The 18,506-nt window shown below is 36.1% G+C and overlaps 4 protein-coding genes and 2 long non-coding RNA genes across 29 annotated transcripts in view; 2 read left to right on the top strand and 4 right to left on the bottom strand.

The window, feature by feature from the left end:
* LOC143903171 (uncharacterized) overlaps nt 1-7,693 on the bottom strand; it is a 188,981-nt gene extending 181,288 nt beyond the window's left edge. The window contains exons 1-5 of one of the 4 annotated variants that reach the window (XR_013258632.1): nt 7,481-7,693; nt 7,235-7,407; nt 6,765-6,903; nt 6,414-6,570; nt 6,091-6,177 (exon numbers count right to left, since the gene is read on the bottom strand). Coding sequence is in view for 1 of the 4 variants with exons in the window: in XM_077416638.1 (XP_077272764.1) it covers nt 6,765-6,903; nt 7,235-7,388 (293 nt within the window). In the remaining 3 variants the exon portion in view is untranslated. The other 3 variants (XR_013258631.1, XR_013258633.1, XM_077416638.1) reach the window with 3 other exon arrangements.
* Nucleotides 1-18,506, top strand: part of LOC143903155 (uncharacterized) — a 368,826-nt gene that overhangs the window by 156,019 nt on the left and 194,301 nt on the right. The gene's annotated exons all lie outside the window — the stretch shown is intronic.
* LOC143903174 (uncharacterized) lies at nt 880-3,608 on the top strand. The gene is made up of 2 exons (XR_013258635.1): nt 880-2,647; nt 3,131-3,608. It is a non-coding gene; the product is annotated as an uncharacterized LOC143903174 (long non-coding RNA).
* LOC143903175 (uncharacterized) lies at nt 3,339-6,045 on the bottom strand. Its single transcript, XR_013258636.1, has 2 exons — nt 5,749-6,045; nt 3,339-3,490 (listed from the first exon to the last, which is right to left on the bottom strand). It is a non-coding gene; the product is annotated as an uncharacterized LOC143903175 (long non-coding RNA).
* Nucleotides 10,653-11,649, bottom strand: LOC143903183 (uncharacterized; the record flags this gene model as incomplete). The annotated part of the gene is made up of 4 exons (XM_077416642.1): nt 10,653-10,660; nt 10,769-10,935; nt 11,036-11,055; nt 11,437-11,649. Coding segments are annotated over 4 exons (408 nt in total), but the record flags the coding sequence as incomplete, so codon positions are not given.
* On the bottom strand, nt 13,713-15,160 carry LOC143903241 (uncharacterized). The gene is made up of 2 exons (XM_077416697.1): nt 14,005-15,160; nt 13,713-13,884 (listed from the first exon to the last, which is right to left on the bottom strand). Exons 1-2 carry the CDS (start codon nt 14,706-14,708, stop codon nt 13,869-13,871), a joined length of 720 nt encoding a protein of 239 aa, XP_077272823.1. The 5' UTR covers nt 14,709-15,160; the 3' UTR covers nt 13,713-13,868.

Here is an 18,506-nt window from a genome sequence, read left to right as displayed (position 1 = left end):
TAAAGCACGGCCCTAAGCGGTAGCGAATCCATACCGTTGATTTCTTACTGCTTAATTTTAACTGCTTAAGTTTTTCTATGTGCCAAGGCCCTTATCGTCACAAAGTTCAGGTCCTAGCGTAGAATAAGCGATTCCCGAGTCGTTGACGCTCTCATACCCCAGTATATGTTTGTTAATATTCTATACACTAATAATATAAATGACGAAGAATATAGCACGTAAGTAGCATTTACAATTCATTATACTAATATTGCATATAATTCGGGATCGGTGTAATGACATTTATTTCAATCGCATTTTTGACTCACAAGTAATGATCGAACCTCTTTAAGTAGAGAATATCTTGTTTCGCGTGAAAGTTGCTGCTTTACCAAAACACAACATTTAAAACAGTAAATTGTTGATAAATAGAAGTCTTTTTGTTAAAGCAGAGAATACTTTATTCACTGCTTTAAATGTTGTGTTTTGATAAAGTAGCGATTTTCACACAAAACGAGGTATTCTCTGCTTTAAAAAAAATATGTAATATTGGTCGTTTATGCCTCTCAATATTTAAAACTTTTTAGACACAAAGAATAGTCTTTTTTTAAGCAGAGAATACCTCGTTTTGCGTGAAAGTCGCTACTTTACCAATACACAACATTTAAAGCAGTAAATTGTTGATAAATTGAAGTCTTTTTGTTAAAGCAGAGAATACTTTATTTCGCAAAAAGTCGCTGCTTTACCAAAAAAAGAAATTACAGGACAAAATGATAATAATTACTATAATATTTATTCATTTATATTTTCTGTTAAAGGATACATAATAGACATTATTTCGAAAAAAGCATCTAAATCGTTCACAAAAATCGTATGCTTTTTTAAACATAAATTCCGCTAAATAATGATTAAAATGGTACTTTTTACGACCATATCGTGGAATACCTTCGCGAATATCTCTCCATAAACGTTCTATGTTTTGGGTACATGGACACACGTTGTATGGACAACCTATGTAGGTTAGTTGACGCACTTTAAACACTTAAATATTTTTAAAGCGCGTCACTAATCTATACGCCGAAAAAATATTTCGCGTGGAAAGTGTATGCGTGAACTATTTCGACATATATATACCTATTAGTCATGTATGCCTTCATTGCCTTCTGTTCAATAATTTCCGTCGCGATCGCGGGTCAATGCCGTACAGGTAACGCCATCCGTTAGTCGCCCTCAGAACGAAGGGATTTTGCGCCGCTCCCCGCGTCAACCCTTACCATGAAGTTTTTCCCGACGAGTATCGATCCGTCATGCCGTGATCGCATGATCCCAAAAACGCGAATGTTTAAAAAGAAGAATTTGAAACTCTCGTTCGGTTGAGTGGACTGTAGCGGACTGTATTCTAAGATGATATACATTTATTAGGAACTTTGTTGAACGTATCAGATAGATTACAATAGTAAGATGACGAAACATTTATTATATCCAGACAAGTAATGTTCTTATAGGTTAGATCAATGCGTAAATATATTTATATTAATATATTATTATTAGCAAGGGTGATATAAGAAAGATCTTTATTCAAATAACGATTTAATATAGCGTCTTTAATAGATTAAGCATAAAATGGAAATCGACTTTAAGATCAATATTTTATATAATATAAAGTGAATTTAGAAATGCGCTCTTTACGCATTAATCCTCGTGTAGCATAATTATAAATGTAAATAGAACGCAGAAAATACTTATATCTACAACGGTGGTATATATACACATGCTTGTGAAAGTACTTTTTCTAGTATGATTTTTTACTAAATTACAGTGAAATCTTGTGCACAAAATTGTTAGGATGTCGAATATTTTGAGTAGGAATTTAATACTTTAATGCTTTAATGTCTCGAGAACTTATCAATTGTAATCAAAACAAACCAAGAATGTTACCAAGATAACGCGTTATTGAGTGCACTCAGAGTGAAAGATGATTTTCTCGGTCACCCGAATTCTGCAACTTAAGATCGAGAACGTAACTGTAATGATTTTACAGTAGTCGTAAAGCTCAGTCGAATGATCTCTGATTGTAATACAGAATCCGGTGATTTACCTTGTGGTGTATCAAATACTCGTATGTGTGAGCAATTAAGGTATTACATGAGGAATGCTCTTTACGACCGTAATGGCCGGTGCGGATTAGACAACAACGTGTTAATGGCCGTTGTCGAGAACGTCCTTCCTTCCTTCCTTCCTTCTTTCCTTTATAATAGTATCGCATGAGATCCCCTTCGTTGTATGGAATGTTCCGGTTATTTTTCGGATCCTGATTCCGTAGTTATGAGACTCGGGGATACGTACAATCGGTATAGATAGTCTTGATAATGTTACGATATATTTGGGAAGCTTAACACTAAAGACGTGTTATCGCAAGAGAGACTCGACGATTTCTCCTGTCGCTGCCCTGCTCCGTCTTCCAGCAGTGGCAACGCATGGTGGAAATATACATGGTGTGCTCAGTATTGGTCTGTCTTTTTCTAAAATCTCCCGGCTCTCTCTTTTCTTGTCGCCGAAAAACACAGGCTTCCATCAACAAAATATCCCTAGAATAGTGGGTATTTTGTGTTGTTACGATGCAGTATTCGACCCTCTTCCTGTGATTTTGGTTTCGTGTAAAATAAAGGTAAGATGTTTTTTTAAATTAAAACTAAAATATTTGGCCATTATTCGTAACAGTAATAAATATAATATGCAATAAATTTATATAATAATGAAAGTAAAAAACAGGAAAAAAAGATTTATTTTAATATACTGTCGATTAATTTTTTATATCTATTTTTTTTTAATAAAGACTATTTTTTTTATAAAGACTATTGTTTATTAAAGACATTGTAAATTATTCATCATAGATGATCCACAATGTCTCGGTAGCTTCCTCTTCGAATGTAGGCTTGCATTATTCATATTACATGTGTACGTTAAATTTTTTTTTATTTACTTGTTTTCACGATTGTTTTGTGATTAATTTATATAATTAATAATACTTTTTAAATAATTCTTCTTCACTTACAACTAATTATTAGATAACTTAATCAATGTGATAAACTGGCTTCTAGTACTTTCTGTTATATTTACTAAATAAAAAATCATTCTTTTCTATGTTTAGACCGAATTCATTCAAGCTGTTGAATTGGAACAAGTGGATAAGAAAATCAATATTATCAGTCCAGAATGTGATACGCAAAATGCTTGTCTATCAGCAAAACCGAAGCTGCCAAAGATATTGCATATTGACTGTCACATATTTGCTACCAGGTCGAGGTATATTAATGAACTTGCAGGAGTTAAGGATTAATAAAAGGTATCTCTAAAAGTAAAGTTGACAGAAGATTAAGGTTTATTTAATATATACACAAAGACAATGTTTATTTAATATATACACAAAGACAAGGTAACAATCATATTAAACAAGTTTCTTTTATTTATGTACATTTTCTTCATATTCAGCAAACCACTTATTTTGCATCTGAAAAGTTGTTTTTGAGTTTTCTGTAGACTTTAGTTACGAAAAATATAAGTGGAGTTTCATGTGTGAACGTGCATTTTTATTCCATGGGGATTTAATGTGGGCATAGATGAAGGGATTCTTTCCATGGCCCAATCAGATTTTAGTGCCAACTATAAACATCTTAAAAAAGAAAACAGCAAACACAAAGAAAGAACCTATTTAATGCTTATTCGTTTTTGATTCGAACAATTATTAACAAACCTTACCATGAATTCAAATATAATTTGGTTAAATTAAGCAAATGTGGAGCTGTCAAAGATGCTATTGAAGGTAATTGAGAAGTTTATTGCTAACGGGCAGACTCTAATCTTGCTGGTCTTTTTCATTCCAATATATGCATTTTCTTTACGATGAGTTTTTGATTGTATTACTCGTATAAGCGAGTATTGATTAAGGTAAAGTTAGAATACGATAATTTAAAATATTACTTTATATACATAAATAATTAGAATTGCACTTCTGTGATTCCTTGAAACTTATTTCTATTGTTCGAATGTCAAAGTGGGCATGTGTAACTCCTAAAGGATATACAAACCTTTTGTGGAATCGAATAAAAGTGTAATTGTTATTTTTTATGCATATAAAATTATATTTCATTTTTCTATTCCTATGGTATTCTCCCTTTGAATAATTAATATTTGCACTTGTACACTTATACGAGTTTTACAAACATAAACTTGTCACAAAGATAATATTAATATTTAAATAATAAATCTATCGTCTGCACCAATGTAAAAAACAATCAAATATGAAAATTTCGACCTACGCAGACACGTGCTGATGGTCATGCACTAACCAACTCACATATCATTGATGCCACTTTAGTAACTTGAAGTAACTTTAGTTGTATTATAGATACACTTGTATCGATACAATTGTTGAGTAGTTGGTTAGTGCATGACCATCAGCACGTGTCTGCGTGGGTCGAAATTCTCATGTTTGATAATATTAATATTCTACGTACGAGTGTAAAACATTAATGCACTTCATCCTTGCCTATGTATCCATGTGCAATGTATAGTGGAATTATTTTGATATGAACTTTTGTCATTACTTATCTGATCATTGATATTATTGATAAATTTCATTGCATTTAAATAATTGTCTAGAAGTAGAAATAAATTTAACAACCAATCTACCAACAAAATGAGTGATGAGAAAAGTTAATACAAATGTATGTTAGGAACAGATTTTGCGAAGCCGTTATTGGTGAAAAGCTTATTCCTTTATTAACTTATTAACAACTTGAGACCTAATCTATTATGTACAATAATTGCACATAAGTTTGCAAATAATAAATTCTTCCAAACTTATTCTAGTAATTAACTTTATATGATTACACATTTATACTCTAACAATGTACATACCAATGCACTGAGTTCATAGCTTGGAATTGGTTCTTTCATAGTTGATAGTAAATGAAATAAAATTATATTTAATAATAAAATGCTAATGATGAAATAATTAATTTAAAAACTTAATGTCAGAATAATTCCATTACAGTTTGTACATGGATATATTAGCGTATATACCTTGATATCCGAAGGATATCACACAGAAGTGCAATTCTTATTTTTTTTTTTTATAAAATTATTTTTCTATTTATCGTACTCTCTCTTTTCATTAATCAATACTTACTTATACGACTATTACAATCATAAGCTCATCGTAAAGAAAATGCAGACATTCGAATTAAAAGAACCAGCAAGATCTGAAAAGTCTGCCCTTTGTCAATAAATTCTTCAATACCTCCAATAATATTTTTTGACAACTCCGTATTTGCTCAATTGAACCAAAGCATGTTTGAATTCACGGTACGGCTTGTTAATAATAGTTCGAGTCGAAATGGAATATATATTGAGCATGTCTTTCTTTATATATTGAGCATTTCTTTGTATTTGCTAGGTTTTTCAAATCTTTTCTTGGCACTGCTTTGACAGAATTACCTTTTTCCTAATGGATTATTGCGATCACATGTAAACAAATAGTAAAAAATTACATGATACAGCACTTTAAAAAAGTACATGATTCTTTAAATTACTTGAAAAATGAATATTATACTTTTCAACATGTCATTTGAAACTGTTATGCTTTTAAAACGTAAACTTAAGTCACTTTTTTTAAACTGATGATAAATAATGAATATCAATGCAATTACAAATTAATCATTACTACATATATTGCACCATAAATAGGCAGTAAAGTATTTCACTCACCGACGTTGACGTTTCAATGGTGGACTTCCTTGTTCACTATTATATGCTGCCTCGTGAACTTTCGTCTTCGAAGTAAACCGTTTACTCCTCGATCGTACTGTACTACACTTATGTAGTACTACCTTCTTCTTTATGGATCTACAAAATATACATATATAAGGTCATTAAAGAATTTCCTAACTTGTCACTGTAAAACTTAATTATTGTATTGTTAAAACTAAACAAGAATTAACAGATATAAACAAATTGTGCAACGCATTGAAATGGACTTGCTGAAAAATTTGTTAAAAATTTTCCATCTATGCGTACGAGTGTGTTACATCACGAATAAATTTTACTAACCTTGTTGGAAAACTCTCACTGCGCAACAGTTCATAGGATACTTCCTGAACATCGTTGTCACTGTTAGTTGGTTCCTGGCAACGATTACTGAAAAAACATATAGAAAATAATGTTACAATTAATGTACACCGAACTTATAGTGATGACACATGGAAAAAAACCTGTGCACATTGCATTTCAAAAGAATCAAAATATCTTTAAATGACTCACTTAAGTCGAATGTATATTACACAACTGTAGGAATTACATTATTTATTGTGGAAAAAAATAACTTGAATACAAGATATATCCTCAAAATGTGGTACTTGTATTTTAATACATACCTAGTAGATACTAATGTTAAATCTTGTAAGTGCTCAGTGACTCCTACAGGGGATGGTACTGGGGTCGAAGATCGTATCGGAGTATTTGTGTTCGTAGATGGGCAAACCAAATGAAACTCCCGCCGTATCACCTTCATATTATTTTTTTCAGGAGATGCTGTAATTTCATATACATACTACAGAAAGACTACAATTGCTAGCTTTGTAATTTTAATAAATATCAGAGCAATGAAAATGATTGTTATATCTCGTCTAATAATTCATAAATAACATATGATAGCACTATATATTATTAACGATATGGAGCTATGGTTACAAAAGGACTATATTGATTTTTCCTTGTTAACTTACTGTTCATTTAATGGCTGCAGATGCAATGTAGGCACAGCGGATGGCAAAAGACTCCGCCTTTTTGAAATTTTTTTTGCAGCTCTCTTCCTCTTCGGCTGAACAAATGACTCTGGCGTAAAGTGCATTGAACAAATTCTTGCTGTAATAACAAAAAATCGTAATGTATTTTGTTGATGTATCAACATCACCTTTAATTTACTTCTGGATGAATGTTATTACTAATGTTATAACATTTTTAACTAACGCTCGGAGTCAATTGAATAAAAAAAATGTTCCTTCAAATTAGCTAACTGACGTTTATTTATGTATATTTTCTTAAAAATTAATTTCTATCAAATTTACCTAAAAACAAAATGAAAACAGCAGTTTATCACTATTAATTTCTCATTTTTTATTAAATAATTTGATAAAATAAGCATAGACATAAGCAAACAATATAAAGCATTATATTTATTATTATTAAGACTTACCGTTCACCGTATTGGAAGGAAGGACAACTTCTCCGATATTTTTGTACCATCCTTCACGCATGATTTGGTTTTCCGGTATTTTGTGGAAACTGACTTCCTCCGGAGTACATGTTGTATTGGTGTTTTTACAATTTTTGACAATACACCGCACCATTTTTGCGTTCTCCAAGCTCCTGAAATCAATTTTCAAAATTAAACAAACGTTGTCTAGTAAGTGGAGGTTAAAAATACACACAGACACTTTACCTGAAAGAGACAGACGACGACAGAGGAGTACGAGATACACACACGATTCACGTGCAAGAGAGACGCTACTAGTACAGTAGTGCCAAACTTCCAACGCTAAACATTTTGTTTCTCACAGTTGCCCACCCTGTGTTTTTCGGTGACATTCACGTTGAAAAGGGGCGTGGTTTACGAGTTCTGAGCACACCATGTATATTTCCACCATGGTGGCAACGCATAGTAAAGTAGTGCCCTGCGCTTCGACGAGTGCGCAACGGTTTCCTAGCCGTGCCGCGGCGGTGCATGGGCTGTGCTACGGCCTCGCATAGGGCCCAGACATCTCTCTACCTTTCTCTCTATCTCTATTTCTCGTGTGTGTGCTTCTAGCGCGCGTGTGTATATGCGTGTTTGGGTGTGTGCGTGTGTGGGTGTGTTTACGGACTCGGGAGCTACAAGCTTACTCTTTCCTCTTTAAACAGCGAATGATTGGTCGATACCATAGACTTATCAAGAGACACGGAGTGTCTCGCGCCAAGTACACGCGGACGCACGCGGAGCGAGACCGACCGTGACTCTATTACGCGACGCGACGGGTTGCGAGTACTCGAGATGTTGAGATCTCGGTAACGAGTGAACGGATCAAGTTCTAAGTAGGCTTGATCGATAGCTTGGGGTCCAATTAGGGGGGGGAGGGTTTCTTTTATAATATTCCGCTCCGTGCCCTACGAGCGGAGATATTGCGACGCAAAGTCCAAATGTGAAAATTTTTTATTAAGATACTTTTTCTTCTTCTTCTTCTACTTCTAAGTTTTATATGATGACGTCATAATCAGAAACGTTACTTTCACTTTTTCGACACTGGCGACTAGCGGCGTTAGTATCGCAGTGCAGTGCAGTGCAGACAGTGCGTTCGTTTAGAGCGCTGTCAGTCAGTTCATCTGATCAGTTAACTTATCTCGATCGATCGAGAGACACGGTAGTACGCGCGGAGCGAGACCGACCGTGTGACTCTTTATTACGCGACGCGACGATTAATTCAAGGTAATTGTTTTACGTAATTATCCTATATATTGAGTCAACGGAAAAGAAGATTCTCTACGCTTGGCAGGTGCTGCTAGGGAATTTTTAAGTCGATTCTTATGAATCAAGCTTGAATTCAATGTCTAGGTATCCCAGGTTGCCGATGACGAGGTCCAGATAGTACGCTTCATAGTTTTCGGTGTCCAGGTGTAATAATACGTTGAATTCGATGTCTAGGTGTCCCAGGTTGCCGATGACGAGGTCCACATAGTGCGATCCGTAGTTTTCGGTGTCTACGTGTATTAATACCTTGAATTCGATGTCCACGTGTCCCAGGTTGCCGATGACGGGATCCAGATAGTGCGCTTCATAGTTTTTGGTGTCCAGGTGTAATTGTACGGTGTGAATTCGATGTCTAGGTGTCCCAGATTGCCGATGACGAGGTCCACATAGTGCGCTCCATAGTTTTCGGTGTCTACGTGTATTAATACCTTGAATTCGATGTCCACGTGTCCCAGGTTGCCGATGACGGGATCCAGATAGTGCGCTTCATAGTTTTCGGTGTCCAGGTGTAATCGTACGATGAATTCGATGTCTAAATGTCCCAGGTTGCCGATGACGAGGTCCACATAGTGCGCTTCGTAGTTTTTGGTGTCTAGGTGTAATAATACGTTGAATGCAATGTCTAGGTGTCCCAGGTTGCCGATGACGATGTCTAGATAGTGAGCTCCGTGGTTTTCGGTGTCTACGTGTATTAATACTTTGAATTCGATGTCTAGGTGTCCCAGGTTGCCGATGACGAGTCTACATAGTGCGCTCCGTAGTTTTCGGTGTTTACGTGTATTAATACCTTGAAATTGATGTCATGTGTCCCAAATTACCAAAACTACAACTACGAAATTATGTTATTTTCAATATTCTTGTAGGACTAGCGATACATACTCATTTTTTGGTAGGACATTTTTTGATTTATGCAAAGAATGCACTAACTTAACATGTGTTTTTTTTGTCCTACGGTTATTAATGAAAAAAGTGTTACCGTGAAATCGACAACTTCCAAGCGTAGGACTGGGAAAACGTACCACCAAATTTGTAGGACTATGTGGCCCTTTCATTATACAAATATTTACTAAGCTGCATACAAAAAATCAGCTGGTTATTAATAATTTTTATGATCTTGTTATTTGGACATATTCGGAGCGGAGGACGCTCCAGTCAAACCATCCATTTTGTAGGACAATTGTTTTTTTTTTTAGTTTAATATCCAATTATCTTAACATTTCAATAAAAAACTTACTGTACAGTCAGACAATTTTGACACCCCACCAAATTGACATGTTTTGCACTTGCGCACTTCATTAGCTACCTCTATCGAGAATTTTCACAGGGAAGAACTTGGGCGTCTTGTCGAACCGAACCTACTCAGGAAGATTTAGCCTGTTATTAATCACTGAAAAAAACAGGCGGTGGCTCTTGGACTATTAGATGAAAGAGCTAATGAGAAAATCAAACTTTGGCTATCATTGACTGATATTTATAGACCGTTTATATTTTAAAATTATTTTAAATAATAGGTATAATAAGTATATTATATATATGTTATTATACTGTGTATAAAATATAAGTAATAGCCCTAATGTTAATATGGTTTTGTACTTTACTTACAGCATCTTAAAAACGTCTAAAGCTAATCTTAAAATATATTTGATTATAAATTTCATGGATGTTTCAATTCTCAGGGGGTAAATCACTTTATGGGTCTGCGTACAGCTGATCAATTAGGACGAATTGGACTCATAACAGAGTTTCATTTTTACGTCTTTTCAAATAAGAATATACGTATATAGCATTATTTCTGATTTCTTATTATATTTGTAAATTGTTTTTCCTTTAAAACGTACTAATACTAATGCATTGTGTTATAAAAGGAAAAAAAAGGATAAACGAGATACAATAAGGAATATACAGTCCAAGTAGATTTTGTTTTCGCAGAACGACAATTAACTTAATTATTATATCATTGGAGCTATTCTACTATATTACTCTTTTACACTTGTATTCTATTCTATTTTATTACTACTTTATTCAATTATATTTAAAAGAGACGGGAGCGTCCCGTTTGACCACGTTGCGATTGACAACAACCACCCACAGCTATGAATATGGGCCTGTGTCAGCAGCCTAAAAACATCATATTTTACTTAACAGTAGCAACCTCGCTATGAATCAATCAGTTAGTTTTCAAATGAACTATTGTATCCTTCAAAGTTTTAATTCTTTTAATTTTACGTCTATCCCTTGCTTGAAAAACTTTTAACTTTTGTGATGTTTTTTCATAATACTTTCTAAATAATTTCCAATCATTATTGGATGTAAAATCATCACGACAAAAATCACCAACATATCTATTTGTAAGACGACGGCGTTTTTGGTTGACTTCTCCACTTTCACTGTTTCTATATACATAGAACACAATTATTAATAATAAAATATAATCGAAAGATGTTATCGCGTCCTTTAATATTAACCATACCTTTTTATTGTTGTATTGACTACTTTTTGAATATTTTCAGTTTCTAATTGTGTTTCACATGTTGTATGTTCAAGGTTAAAGGAATCTTGTTTGTAATCCTTATTGTCCATACGTACTTGCCTGACTTTTACACTATCTCTGTTTGTTCAATCAAAACACGTTTTTGTTAATTCTTGTTAGGTAAACTGATAATTTAATTTAACAAGAATGGAATACTTACTCATGTGCAATCAGATTTTTAGAATTTAAATTTTTGTCAACCACATTTTTAGAATTCAGATTTTTATTAATTGAATTTTCAGAATCCAGATTGTTATTAATGATAATAGTACTTTCATGTCTAAAAATTATGAGATAACATTATTTATGAAAATCAGTATAATTTAATTATGAACAATACTTTGTTAAAATATTTATAATTTACCTTAACATTTCTTTCGTATGATGCAATGTAGGGAATAGCTCCTGGACGCGAACATCTTTTTATGCTTCCATTTTTCATGCAGGTATAAAAGATGCAATGTTCATGAAAATGTTTGCTACATACCCTTCTATTTTTGGAGACTTCTCTCCCTATAGCATCGAACCATTTTAATTTTACATCCTCTTTTTTTGGTATACTAGAACGAAAAATAAAAATAATATGTGTTCGCAATGTTTATAGCATGGATTTTTTTCTTGTTTGTAAGAGCAGTTACGGTTTGACTTTGTTGTTGACGAACGTACGTTAGCGAACTTTACAGAATACGAATAATAGAAAATCCACGCTATAATAACTTAACAGAAATACGACTCGTTTAAGGCGAAATTTCAAGCAAGTTATAATCTATTGAAAGCGTGCATGCACTGGCATGCAACCGAAAGCAGAATCTATAATTGTATTGTTCTACATAAGTTTAAAAATTTTTTTTACATGACAAGGTTCATCGTTATTATAAATCTTCAAATCTTCAAATTTTTTAAGACATTTTGACATTTTACTACTCTTTTCATATAATAAAGAACGACAATTTCCAAATATTTTTTTGCATGTGCAGAGAAAATGCTTTTTGAATAAATATTTTTAATTGCAAATCTCGCGGAGAAGACGTATGAAAAACAGTTCTTTTTTTGGTTAACTTTATTCTATAATGTAATATAATATACATTGAAATTTACCGATGAAAAATCACATCTTCCTCCATACCAAGTTCTTTCTTACAGAATATTTGTGCCATTATTTCCTCTTATTTCAATTGTCGCATCAGCTGAATTTCTGTGAGCTCGTCAATGCACTTTCCCCTCCAACTGCCTTTCATCTACTGACGAGCAATGTGTGCGTTTTACCCATACCTATTCCCTACTAGTACCCACTAGTCTAGACTTCTATCCCCACCAAGCGATCAGAAGAAAAAGAGAGGACCATATCCACGGACTATGTCTGCACCGTCTATTTTCCTACGCGTATTTTTACGGCAGGGGCCGGTCTATCTATATAAGTCTATGGTCGATACGCGTCGTGCGCCCGAAAGCTCCCAAAACGGGCCCGCGAAGGGCCGCGAGAGTCCCGGTTTCCGATAGTTGCGTAAAGTACTCCGGTTCACAAGGTGGTATACCGCCGTGCATCCGTTAACGTTTCTTCCGTTTCACGCGGTCTCACACATACCGTCGTGCACACGGGTTTGCTGCTCAGCCAGAGCACCGCTTATAATCGCGCCGTACGTGCGTGCTGCAATTCACCCTCGCCTCCGCGAGCGGTGAACATTCGCGTATAAGTCGCCCTGCGTGCCTCGCCATTGTACGCTCAATCATCGTGATTGTCAAATTATATCATTTATTCATCTACACGTTTATAATTTTATTGTTTATACACCGAATATTTATTAGTTTTATTTTCTTACTTATTTGACCAACACGTTTTATAATTTGACTAGACCTACACGTTTACAATTTTCATTGTCTATACACCGAATATTTATTAGTTTTATTTCTTACTTATTTGACTTACACGTTGTATAATTTGACTTAAGACCTCTTCCTGTTAATACCGTTTCGTGCGTCGTGCCGTCGGGATCTCAGAATTCCTTGTGCAGATTATACATTTTTCTCTGTGATGTTCACACCGCATTTATATACCCGCCTCGCTTGGTTTATTCGGATGCATTTGTTCTTCAGACTACTTTGTGAGTTACCATAGAATTTTTAATTAATACTTGGTGTAATAAGGTAACTATTTTTACAGATATGGATCGTAGTCTTTTACAATTTTGTTTCTTGAAATTTCCAAGCAGGAAACTTACCACTTTGGAATGGAGAACTGTGCAATATTTTAATTTCATTCGTCGTTTGATATCGCTGAAGATGGCTCGATCTATGAGCTGAAACGTTCGATTGTAATTCATTTGGAATGGTTTTGGAATAAATCAGTGATTCTGATCATCTATAACGCACAGACAACTGCGTTTGACTCTCATAGCCATCCTATTACGAATTTCCAATTTCGAGTCTAAAATTATTATTTCATATAATTATATCAAAGATATTTTATTGAATATTTTTAATTTGTTATATGTATAAATAAATTTATGTTTATATATTTTTTCAATTATTCTTTATTTCGCTCCCCTTCCGAGGCTGGAAAGGCGTTTTTTCAGTAAAAACAGTCCCGAAAACCTTTACATCTTGCTTTATTCCCCTTCCTGGTCATTGAGCGACCTTACATCATATTTCCCTTCTCTTCGTCTTCCATCCGACACCCCTCTGGCCATCTCCTTCAGTTTCCCTTAATTCAGCACCCCTCTGACTCCCTCTTTCTTGTCACGGCTCTTCCCTTTTTTTCGGCTCTCTCCCTCCTGTGTTCGACGCCTTCTTTCTTTCTTACTTTACCTTCACTCTGAAAATAAAGGTATTAATCCTACATCTTATTTCCTTCTCCTCCTCCCCTTCCTCTCCTTTAATGCTTCTCTCTCTATCTCCCTTTCTCTCTTCTTTCTATCTTACACATTTCTCTTACTCTCTTTTCTTCCTATTGTCTTCTTCCTCGTCCGAATCCATTAGCAGATTCTTCTCCATCCTTTTCGCAATCTCATCCTCCTCGGTCCTCTTTGGTCTCCCGATTTCCTTCTCTCTCTTTTCTGTTCTCCTTTTCTTCTCCTCTCTTTCTCTTACCCTCGTCTCCACCGATTTGTCCTCATCCATTTTCACCCTTAATCTGCTCCCTATCTTTGTTTTTGCATCTAATACCTTCCACTTATCCTCTTCATTCCCCATCTTTACTATTATCGTCACCCAGTCTTTTCTTTGACCTATCACACTTACCTCTTTCACCTCCACCTTCACTTTTAATCTTTCCAAAAACAATTCCTTCACCTTCTCCCAATTTGATTCCTCTCCTATCCATCTCTCCTTCTCTATCCTTATTATCACCTTCTTCTTTCTTTTCTCGTCGTCGTTCCTTTCATACTCTTCTGCCCACCATTTCCTCTTACCAGACTTACCCTTACTCTCTTCACTGTCATCCCTCTTCCTTTTACCCGCGCTCTGCTCCATCCTATACACCTTTCTTTTTAATCTCTCTACCTCTTTCTTCAATTCTTTTATCTTCTCCTCTTTTTTTTTACTGTCCTCCTTAAAAACTCCTTTATTATCTCCCATACTTTTCCTTCTACTATTTTTTCTATCGCCTCCAAGATTTATAATCTTCCCTCTGCACTCCATCCTTCTTTCCACCGGTTTTCTCTCTTTCTCCTTTTAGGTTATCTGTAACAAGAAAGTTGAATTTACCTCAATTCACTTGCTCTACCTTCCTTTTTCGGCCTTGCCCGCCCCTTTCTTCCTTCTCCTTCCTCTCTCCTACTTACATTCGTACTATCTTCCACTTCTCTATTCTCGTTCCGCGTTTTTAATCTCTCCAGCCAATACGTACCTATACCTCACGCTTACGCACTCTAATGGCACGTGTTCTGCCTCGATCGCCACGCCGTACTCATGTTTCTCTACCGTGTCGCACCATCGATCCGCCTCAGATTTCTCTTCTTATCGACTCGCTCAAGTTTTCTCCGCGTTATCTGTGGTCGAAATTTTTTCTAGCGGCTTGAAGGGTCAGGAGGAGGCAAGGGGCACGGCGACATGGCGGTAAAATGGAAAGGCGAGATACCGACTCATCCGTGTCGCCGTGCCCCTTTTTTCCTCCTAGCCCTTCGAGCCCGCTCATTCTCACGGCCGCCCCGCGGCGGCGCCTCTACGCCTCCACGCCCGCCAGGTAAGCAGCCTCGCCTTCTTCTCCTTTCCTTTCTTTCCCAGTCATCTTCCACCTCTTCCGCCTCTCCTTTGCTCCTTATCTACCAGCACCCGGCCTCTCCGCCTCCTCTCTCTCTTTCCCCGTCACACCCGATCACATCCTCTGCCGCACCGCTTCTCCACATCACTACACCTGCTGCATGTGCATTCTCGCGTTCTCCTCCTTTCCTTTCACCTCCATCCTACACCTTGCTCTTCTCTCTGCATCCTCTCTCCAAAGTCCACCGTCAACATAACCTCTCTTTCGGGCCTCCTCATCTCCAACAGATTTCTGCCATCCCGCTTTACTTTCCACCTCGCTTCCACTTACTCCACCTCCTTTCGGCTTTTTTCACTCCTACTTTTCTTCCTCTACCTTCCTTCTCCCTTATAACACTTTTTTCCGACACTCTTTAACTCCCTTTCTACGATCCACCTGTTCCCCCGCCGAGGGCTACGGGAGACTTCATGTTTATAGTAACGAATATCGTCAAACATTTAATCTATTAATATAGTTTGAAACATGTGTGTGGCCAGATAGCGTCAGACCTGAACAGTTTTCGATCAAACACAACCTCAGTTTGACTTATATCTGGACAGATATGATCAGATGTAATGTAATTTGGATCACATTCGACTATGGTTATATCTAAACAAATACAGTCAGATCTGGACTGTTTCGATAAAATTCAATCACAGATATGGTTTGATCTGAGCAAATATGGTCCGATCTGAGTCGTCGAAAACCAGATTATTCCCTATATATAGTTATATGTATATATAACTTTATGTAACTATATATAACTATATATATATATATATATATATATATAGTTGTCTATATATATATATACTATATATATATATGTCGTAGGCAAATCGTTATTTTACGAAAATAGCTTTTTAGGCAAATGCTATCCGCCTGGTCAAATGGCTTCTGCCCGTTTATTTGTGTTCAAATGCTATTTTCCTAGGCAAATAACATTTGCTTGATCGCTTTTTAGAAAATTGGAAATAAATTGTAGTTAATTATTCAGAATAGGGCCTTTTCCGAATGTTGATATTTTCTGCGGCTCTCTTGGTAAAAATCTATGTAAAAATCTTTCCCAACAATTGGATTGAAATAGGTTGGGTTTGGGTGTATTTCCGAATGACCCCTGCTCCCGATCGACCTAAAGTTTTACACATAAGTTGTTTTTGATGTGAGCAATAAAGTACGCGTAGTCCCAACTTCGGGAAATTATTCCTCCCTCTGCGGAGGACGAAACCTACTGCCTCCACGCATACACTTTCCAAGCAAGACGTGATACCACATGGGTTTATAACTTTTCACGCGTGCATAGAAAGTTCACCTATGTACTTTGCAAGTGTTGTGGATTATGTAGCAAAAATCAGATAGGCAAGCTTCAATATGTAAACTGAGTATATTTATTTAAGGAAGACCGTTTCAAGTGGCATAGAATTTTACACGTATATACCCTTACTCGTATTGTCTTTGATATATATGAAAATTTTAGTTTTTGTTACGTGACAGCAGGACAATAGCTAGCTAACCAAACCAAGAAAGTGGACTCTAGTTAGTAAACTAAACCTACAAAGATGACGCGTAGAAACGTGCGCTTATTGGTCGCGCCATCTTGATGCGGAAGATTTTTGTTCACAACATTTTCTCCAAGCTTCTGCATCCAATGCCCTGTCGCAGTCTATTGAAACGTTTTGTTTTCAGCTAAGAAGTCCAATTCGTCCTTCATAGCTGCTAGCCAAGACTTTCGACTTCCGACTCAATTGCTTCGTGGTACGATCTTGGAAGGCTTGTATCTTGCGCAAGAGATACATATTCTCCGCTTGTCATCCATCCTGGTCTCTTTCTTGTACGCTTGCTACTGGAAAAAGAGGTTTTATCTTCTAATTCTTCGCTGAATACAGAGGCATCCTCGTCAGATATTTCTTCCGTGTCTCCGGTGTTTTTTATTTCGCTCTGCATTTCAGTTTGACTCGAAGAATGCTTATACTCGACAGGTACTTTAACCACATCATTGCTCTTGTTGCAAACGACTTCTGGTTTAAAACGAACGTCATGCGTGCATATAATTTTATTCTGTGAAGGAATCCAGATTCGATATCCATCTTGTTCATTAACGTAACCGACTACATGTACTTTTAGTGCTTTATTCTCGAACTTGGATCGAAACTGTTTCTGGACGTATACGTAGCATTCTGTACCAAAAATTTTTAGGTGATTTAAGCTTTTAAGTTCCTTTCCAAACCACAATTTGTACGGCAATTTTTTATTAATTCTAGTTTTTCCAGTATGATTTAATATATAGGTAGCTGTATTGCATGCCTCTACCCACAAAAATCTCGGTAATTTACTTGGATTTAACATAGAACGCGCTGCCGATCCATTTTGCTGCGGCGTATACGCTGGGGTTACTAATTGTTCAATTCCATTTTTGCTGAGCAGAGTAGAGACATCCTTATTGTCAAACTCCTTTCCGCCGTCGCATCGGAGCCGTTTCACAACATGACCATTGGTTTTAACTTCATTCAGGAACTGTTTTAATACTCCGCATACTTCACTCTTCTTTGTTAATGAGAAGATTCGCTGAAACTTGCTAAAGTCATCCTTGAAGCAGACAAAATATCTTGATCTTCCTAAGGAAACAGTTGACATGGGCCCGTTTACATCTGCATGAATCAATTCGCCGACATTTTCTGACTGACTTGGACGATTTCCAAACGGCAGGCGATGCATTTGTCCCAATGCGCAACCATCACAAAAATTTTCGTCCGTACTAGTCACATTAATGTTCATGCACTTTAAGACGTCTTTGACATGGCGTTTGTTTTGATAGGCTAACCGTTCGTGGAATACTTGCAACATGTCGGTACTACTTGCTAAGTTGACTTGTTCTTTGGGCTTTGTAACCTTCAAGTTCAATACACAACTTCTCGAGTACTCGCAAATTGTCGCGTCGCGTAAAAGAGTCACGGTCGGTCTCGCTCCGTGTACTTGGCGCGAGACACTACCGTGTTCTCTTGATATAATCTTTCCATCGAAAGGTGACCCGTGGCGCGAATGCCTTGATCGTTTACAAAGCGTATACAAACTTGCTTCTTATCAAGTGTCACACTGAAACCCTTTTGAACAGCCGCTTTTACCGAAAATAAATTTGCGCTGGCGTCCGGAACGTACCATACATTTTTATACTAACAAGTCTTTATGTATATACATAT

The sequence above is a fragment of the Temnothorax americanus genome, unplaced genomic scaffold, assembly GCF_048541705.1.
Source record: "Temnothorax americanus isolate GAGA-0224 unplaced genomic scaffold, ASM4854170v1 Scaffold44, whole genome shotgun sequence".
NCBI classification, from domain to species: Eukaryota; Metazoa; Arthropoda; class Insecta; order Hymenoptera; family Formicidae; genus Temnothorax; species Temnothorax americanus.
The sequence above is the reverse complement of the archived record's forward strand: the minus strand, read 5'-3'. Positions and strand labels throughout refer to the sequence as shown.

Bases quoted from the DNA above. Each gene is read 5' to 3' on its own strand.
- LOC143903241 (XM_077416697.1), bottom strand. From the start codon at position 14,708: ATGGAGTGCAGAGGGAAGATTATAAATCTTGGAGGCGATAGAAAAAAT.